This window comes from Anarhichas minor, unplaced genomic scaffold, assembly GCF_050575085.1.
Source record: "Anarhichas minor isolate MPS153535 unplaced genomic scaffold, ASM5057508v1 ptg000136l, whole genome shotgun sequence".
Taxonomy (NCBI): domain Eukaryota; kingdom Metazoa; phylum Chordata; class Actinopteri; order Perciformes; family Anarhichadidae; genus Anarhichas; species Anarhichas minor.
The window spans coordinates 18,617,057-18,625,000 of record NW_027466582.1 but is presented as its reverse complement, the minus strand read 5'-3'; the positions used below and the strand labels follow the sequence as shown (position 1 = coordinate 18,625,000).

Below are 7,944 nucleotides of genomic sequence, written 5' to 3'. Positions count from 1 at the left end.
GAATCGGCGGATGTCCGAGCAGTTGTAGTATGTCTCAATCATGAAGTGGGGTGGGCCTCCGTCCGGTCGCCGGGGCATGAGCTCCGGTGGGACGGTGCAAATGGGCACGGGGAGGACAAATTTACCCTTCTTCTTACCTCCTTTCCCTCCCTTTTCTCCCTTTTTCTTTTTTGGCATATAAGAGGAGAGGAGGAATGGTTTCTTGATGTACTTGACACCTTTGATGAAATCATTAATGTTGACGTAGCCCTCTCTCGTCTTGCCATGTGCTGAGATGACCGTATTGAGCTGGTCTAGTTCAACCGGAGCTTTCAGTTCTTCCAACACTGAAATAAACCTCTCGGCGGTAACTGTGTCCGAGTTGTCCTCAAAGGCTCGCCGTAATTCATCCTCGTGCTCGTGAGACCAGTCGTGGAGGGTCAGGCCCCAAAGATCTGATGTGGGAATCACACTGTTGGATTTTTTGCCTTTCCCCTGTTGGCGCTCTGCTTTCCTCAGCTCCTTGGCTGCCGCTTTGTGACCAGCCACTTTGGCAATCTGACGTGGCAGCAAACCTTCCTGGTTCTTCAGTTTGGGGTTACAACCTGAACATCACAGTTTTAGGGAAAATATAAACACATGGTAGAATGACCTAATTCAATTTGGGACAGTATTTGCAGCTGCATACTCTACAACTTTCTTCTTTTTTTTTTGTCGAATACTTGACGAGAGAAGACAATTGTATTTCCTGGCTCTGCATGTCTCTCAACAGAGATTAAAGCTTATAAAACATACGACTACAAAAGTAAAGATCCTGTCTTGACCCTGTGATGGCATTAGGAGTAGTTACCACAGAGCTATCTTTTTCAATGCAGGGTTAACGTTAGACTCTCTCACATCACCTCTCTGTGCCAGGAACTTGCAGCAGTTAGCATTGCCCGTGGCGGCGGCGTAGTGTAGGGCTGTGCACTCCTCTAAGTTGATCCCACCCATGTCTGCTGAGTATGCGGACAGCACCGGAAACAACTAGAAGGCACACAACACCACAGAGCAACACATAGAATCTTTAATCTAAAATCCCACTGGTACTAATAGTAACTACTGTAATTTGAGTTGAGCTCATACTACACCTCAAAAAAGCCCCCCATGGCGGCATAGTGCACTGCTGTGCGGCGTTTTCGATCCAGAGCGTTGGGGTTTCCCCCTTTCTTGAGAATGGCTTTAACGAGCTGCAGGGAGCCCGCCTTGGCTGCCTCCATCAATGCCGTGACGCCGGTTTTCTGACGAGAAAGAGGGGAGAGGAGTCGGTCTTCGGTTAAACAAACAGCACAAAGAACATCTCAGCTGAGAATATTTCGGCATCACGCTATGTTGTGTGCTCAGATCCCACACACTCCATTGTCATTGCCTCAGCTCCCACAATGCCTCGGTGTCAGTCCCCATTGTATTTTTTAACCTTATTTTTTGCGTTGGGGTCTGCCCCTGCACCCAGCGTGATCAGACACATGGGGGTGCACTCCTGGGCTTTTTCACACATCAACTGGAAGACATGAGTCCCCCGCGCTGACACATTGTTGACGTCCGCCTGGCACTTCAGAGCCATCTCCAGGCAGAGGGTGTGACGCTTGGTGGGGTAGATGCAGTAGAATAACACGCCTAAAGAGAGGACGAAAAGCATAGGAGCTTAAAATGAGAGACAGAGGGATTAAGGCAAATGGGAGATATATCTGACTGACATTCAGCTTAAATTGCATCTCAAGAAGAAATATTAATATCAACATTATCAAAATAACTTCATAAGCCCAATAGCCATATAAACACATAACCTTTGTTGTTGACAGTATATAAGAAGTGCCGTCGCCAGGTAGTCAATCACAGTAAGCCCCACCCTAAAGCATCCCCTGCTTTATGGTCTGTTTGACTCTAAATGGACCATAATCTACTAAATGAACATCATGCTGTATTGAAGAAGACTTGAAACTAGAGATTGAGACCATAAACTCATGTTTACAATGTTTACTGAGGTAATAAATCAAGAGAGAAGTAGAGTCATTTTCTCATAGACTTCTATACAACCAGAGGAGTCGCCCCCTGCTGGTCAGTAGAGAGATTGCAGGTTTTAAGACACTTGCGCATCGGCTTCACTCTTCAGAACCGGAGGTTGCCACCTTGTTGGCCATACCTCTCTGTCTCTTCCATTGTTTCCTGTCTGTCGCTACTATAACTATAAACTGTCCAATGAAGACCAAAATGCCACAAAAAAATATTAAAATTGATAATAAATAATGATAATATTTATATTTTTGGTCAGATCAGAGCAGTCCATGTAAAGATGTATGAAATGTATCATTTTTTTGCATTAAGTGTACAATAGAGAAATAGCTTGTTAGCTTATGGGCGTTTTGTAAACACTATAGTTTTAATGTTGTACTGAGGAAGCAGCCCACCTGGCCCTCTATAACACTGAGGATAATACAGGCAAACGTGTGACTATTGAGGCCTATAATGGTAAAGGCTTGGCTGTGAGTGTTGAGACTGGGCCAAACCAGTCCTCGGGGAGTGCAGGGTGATATCAGGTTACTCAGCATGTTTCACAGGTGGGGATCACCAACAGAGGTTGATCTGTAATTAGATGTACCTACGCGGTCTGACGGACACGTGCACACATCCGCGCACCGTGCACAAGCGTGCACACACATACAGGTGCAACATGCATTATATAAAATCATGACTTCATGCACACATTGCACACGCGCAAATTCTTTTCTTCTCACTGTAACTCAAGCTCTCTCTTTCTCTCCCTCTCTTGTTCGCTCACTCTTAAAAGAATGCCGGTTGCAGTAATCGATGCCCCGGACACACTGTAATTGGGATCATTATCACAACAGGTTTAACAAGGTCCTGGAGAAGAACTTAAGGCTTGCTGACTAGAGTTATCAGGGATAAAGCCTCCTCATCAATATCTAAACAGAGGCACCATGCATTTTCATGAGTTGTGAGACAAGGTAAGGCATTCACAGCGAACCTGCTGGTGGAAAACACCTCTATTAGAGAAATCGACACTTCAAGCTCAAATGAGAATACATTAGTGGAAGGGACGCTGTTCCGTTACCTCACATACATTTCAAGGATCCCCATCCCAAATAAATGAGAGAACAAAACACAACATGAACAAAAAGGAGAAAAACTGGGCTGTAAATATGTGTTATGCCTCTGTCAGCTGTAATGACAGGGTTGTCTCCCACATCACTTTTTCATTTCAAAAAAACAATTTCATTTTGTGTCACTGCATCAGTTAGCTAGCTAACATCGGCAACACACATTTGTCTCCACCTGATGATGATGCTGTGACTGGCGTGGTAATATTCACACATAACTGGTCATTGACACTATGTTTTTTAATTTATGTGAATTCTTGAGTACATTTAGATATAAAAATAACTAGCTTTGTAAAATTCCGATTTTCTTATTTTAATTGAATCTAATGGTTTGGCAGTACCTCAGTCCTATGAGGACCACTCGTGGGCCCCGACCCAGTGGTTGAGAATAGCTGAGAATCAAAAATATAGATTGGAAAAAAGCCCACTTGTCTCGTAAAAATCAGACCTGACAGTTCAGTTCTCCATCAGTTTGAGAATTATATCAGTTTCCAATTGTTTTTGATATTTATATATATATATATATATATATGAGATTTGATATGCACGTTGAATTTGTGCGCACGGGCCAATTTTGTTCTCACCACCATTTTCCTCAAACTGTATCTAAATAATAAAATTTTTATGTTTCAGCCCACAAACTTTATATCAAGACTCTTGCAATAGAAAAAAGATTTCCATCTCAATAAAACGACTTGATTAATAAAGTATTAAAGGACCTGTGTGTAGGGATATGGCGCCATCTAGCGGTGAGGTGGCAGATTGCAAACGACCTAAACTCCTCCTGTGTCCCAAGCGCGTAGGAGAACTTTGGTGGCGAACGCAAAAACGTAAAAACATGAATGCCCCTATGTAGAGCCAGTGTTTGATTTGTCCATTCTGGGCTCCTGTAGAAACATGGCGACCAGCTCTGTCAAGAGGACCCGCTCTGTATTTAGATATAAATGGCTCATTCTAAGGGAACGAAAACACAGTGATTCTTGTTTTCAGGTGATTATACACTAAAGAAAACATACTTATTAATATTATATTCCATTTCTGCCAATAAATCCCCCTTAGTGCTACACATTGTTCCTTTAAAACTATCACATATATGTACTACCCTGCTCTCCCCGAGTTCTGCTACAGCTCACCTTTGCCCTCAGTGTCTTGGAGTCTCAGATTAGCATTGCTCTGCACCAGCAGTGCCATTATGGCATCATTGCCCAGCTCAGCAGCTAACATGGCCGGGGTGTGGCCCTCCTTGTCCTGGATGTTGGGGCGTGCTCCCAGGGAGAGAAGGAAGCTGACCAAGTCTGTAAGGAGTCAGGAGGAGTACAGGAACAGTCAGGACACTGAGGTGACCTCTTTTTTGGGGTTTGCAGTACATTCTATGAACTGCTTGATTTCTCTTTAAGAAAAATTGTACAGTAGCCTTGTGTACATGCTCTCTTATAAGTCCTGGACATTAGTAAAGCTGTGCAGCAAAAAGGCCAAATTGTATCTATAAATTCAAGAAACAACTTATTTAAAAAAAAAAAAAGGAATTTTTGGTATAAATCCAATAATGTTACAATAAACTGGATATTTGCAGTATTCAAGTTATGTAAACATACTGACATACATTGCTTTCAAATGTCAACCTTTACCAAGTCGTGGCTTCATTTCTAAAGGATAAAATTGTTACAGCAGGCCAGTGGAGCACCATGTTCTCTCATGTTCTCTTCAAACAGAATGTCTATAATCTGACGGAGTAAAGAAGAGGCCCATCACCCTGATTGTTGGCTGAAGCTGCCACATGAAGAACCCCTTTGCTGTCTTGCGGATCAGTGAGGTTGATGAGGTTTTCCACCCCGAGGTTCACCATCTTCTCTATCTGCTCCTTGTCCCCTTGATGGACGCACTGCAGCAGGCGGTAGATCTGAAGGACCTGCAGGCGGCCCTCTGCTACTCCGCCACTCATCATGGGGTCAAAAGGGCTGGTTAAAAAAAAAAAAGAATATATAGAAAAGGAGATATGACTTCCTGACAAATATGTTCATGCTAACGACGAAGGGTGGAAGCGAGCGGCCCCTTTCCCAGCAGCAATGTTGACATGTCATTGCAGGGTGAACACAGGTGTATCTAATAACATTTATTATGGCCCTGTTCCATTTAGGTGGGCCAGGGCCCTGGTTTCTTAGCAATTACACCTGTGTTTACCCTGCAATACATGTCAGGCTGGCTGCTGTGAAAAGGGCTTATTGTGTGGCTTTTTGTGAGTATATTCAATATTGTATAGTTTAAATAACTCAATGATCAATCGTCACAGAGCACATATGTAGTAGTTATGTCACTGAACAACAGCCTGTGGAGCCATTATAGTGAGCAGTCGGTGCACCGCTTTGTTTTGTCTGAGCACAGTATTTTATCATTTTTTTCCACCTAAAACAAGTTTAACTTAATTGAACTCCAACATTCGGTGGCGTTGTCCTTTCTGAGGACTTACCGTTACAGTACAGCACACTTTTTGTGAGCTAGTTTGTACTTCTGAACGTTACTTTCACTCCAATAAATATACTATATCTAGTTAGCCGTGTTACCTAGCTAAGTGACAACCTACGTATGACCAATCACTTTTTCTGATTGGTTACTGACCCTTTGACCCGTGTTCACCCTTTACTGAGTGTTACATTCTTATTGAAAACAAGAAAAACTAACCTCTCAAACAAACGCTGTTAATGAAACATTTGGCGGCATGAACAAAACATTAAAAGCCGTTGTAGACTGATAAACCCTCAGACACCATTCCACCCACCTACACACTTAAGCTAGGTAAAGGTAAATGAATGTTAGCTTGCCACCTTGCGTTTCCTTGTTTGGCACGCGCTTCTTACCTGTGCTGGAAATCTTTAAAGGTCCTTGCACGTTGTTGTTCGCAGACCCAAGCACGTCCGGACAGCGAGGACAGTCACACGTATGCCCAGTTTTTTTTCGCCACAAAGTCCTTACTTTGTTTGTTTTTTTGTTTTCAAGCACGACCATTCACTTCGTGTCAGCCGGAGAAAAGAAACAAACTCAGCTCCATGGCAACGACACGCGTGGAAATCCCGGGAAGTACGTTCTGTGTTTTGGTGCTGTCTGATGCTGCATTCAAGTACTGGGGATGAGCTCGGTAATATGATGCTTGTGGCTCCAAATACGACTGCAGAGAGGAAATGTGGACACCACGCCTACTGTAAAGCATATTATATATATGTTTTTAATCCAAATAAACTAAACAACAGAAATACACTTAAACAAGTACATTGAATACAATTAAAAATAGTATAGGCCAGCGTTACTTAAAATGTCCACACGTTGTTCCCTAAACGTCACATTTCATCAACATCCAGGTAACGGATTCCCACGTGTTGTTTCATCCGATTCCCAATCTGATGTTTCTGCCACCATTCGAATCATAATCTGTATTCTTTACATTGACCCCTATTAGCTTTCACGTAGTGATTGTAGTCTTCCTGGGGTCCACAGAGTACCAACACAAACACCAAAGGCTATGGCAAGCCGTTTTAACATTACCTAACATTATAATTACAGAGGAGTGTGGTTCGATTAACGTTCAATGTTAAAACGGTTTGCCAGTTCAATGTATACAGTTTAGATATCCCAAATATCATTTCTCCTCGTCAAAATTGTATTTTCACTAGAATAGTATGACAAGCCGTTAAAACATTTATTAGCCAAGCTTGACGATCATCAGTATTAACAAAGTCATCTTGACTAGTCGTTATTACATTATGACTATAGTCCGACTTTTTATCCAGAATGTTACATATCAAAAATACTATTTGTTTCTATCTGAAATGCTCATTTGGACTGGGAAGAATTTAATTAAGGATATCTGCAATGCAGATCCAGTCTAGCTATTGAATACTCAAACAGCTTACCATACGTAGGCTACATCTGTCCCATCTTATCATGCATCCTTACATCCTTAAGTAGCCTAGGTAGAATTACCGCTTCTTTGCACTTGACCGCCAGTGCATAGATCAATTACATTGTCTCAGGGATGACTCTGTCTGCATGAGTGACAGTAGAATGACTTGAGTGCAGAAAGGGTTTATAAAGAGACCTCTTGATAAGTAATGAATGTGCAAAGATATGCGATACTCTCTCCAAGGTTCCTCAGCAGCGACATCCCAGCTGCGACGGTAACGACACTGAACACAGGGTGTCACTGCAGTGCAGCCTAACAAGTGGCTTATCAGCCATCTCTTTGAAGCCTTCAGCTAAAATTAACCTACTGCAGTCAAGAGGAAGAGTTGAGAGGGGGTTTAAAGTAGGAGCCAGAAATAGAAAGTCGTCCCAGCTGTGTGTATTTGTGAAAGCCAAAAAAGTGCCAGATGAAATAAGTCTGAAGCGGGCTAAACGGTGTGTAAAACCTGGCACGTACTGGCTCATTTAATAAACGGAACACAATCCAGATAAATGAGAGACTGCCGACATCAGCTGTGTAAAACTGGATATCTGTATTTGAGGCACACATGTGGCAAAAAAACATACAAAACATATACAATACCTGGCAAGGTGAAGTGGTAACTCGTAAAAATCTTATGTGGGCGAAACCGCTGAAAAATATTTACATTCCTTCGAGGTTATACAATACATAGAAACATATAACATTACATTCCCACACTGGAAAGGAAAAATTGTGGGAGGAAAAGAGCAATGCATTGGGATCAAACCCTGATATGCTGATATTAATCCATGTATTGCTTCCACCATTATGTCAATATAATGCAGCATGTGGCCCGATCTGTATCGTCTCTGCAGAAAATGTTCCTTTTAA

General features: G+C 42.4%; 1 protein-coding gene across 1 annotated transcript in view; it reads right to left on the bottom strand.

Annotated features, from left to right (window-relative positions):
- ankef1a (ankyrin repeat and EF-hand domain containing 1a) overlaps positions 1-5,440 on the bottom strand; it is a 10,322-nt gene extending 4,882 nt beyond the window's left edge. Inside the window, exons 1-6 of the mRNA XM_076084608.1 lie at positions 4,890-5,440; positions 4,271-4,432; positions 1,436-1,635; positions 1,110-1,259; positions 882-1,005; positions 1-584 (exon numbers count right to left, since the gene is read on the bottom strand). The exon at positions 1-584 is cut by the window's left edge and continues 239 nt beyond it. Coding sequence (XP_075940723.1) covers positions 1-584; positions 882-1,005; positions 1,110-1,259; positions 1,436-1,635; positions 4,271-4,432; positions 4,890-5,082 — 1,413 coding nt within the window. The 5' untranslated portion in view covers positions 5,083-5,440. The remainder of the gene's footprint in view (positions 585-881; positions 1,006-1,109; positions 1,260-1,435; positions 1,636-4,270; positions 4,433-4,889) is intronic.
- Between the last annotated feature and the right edge of the window lie 2,504 nt (positions 5,441-7,944).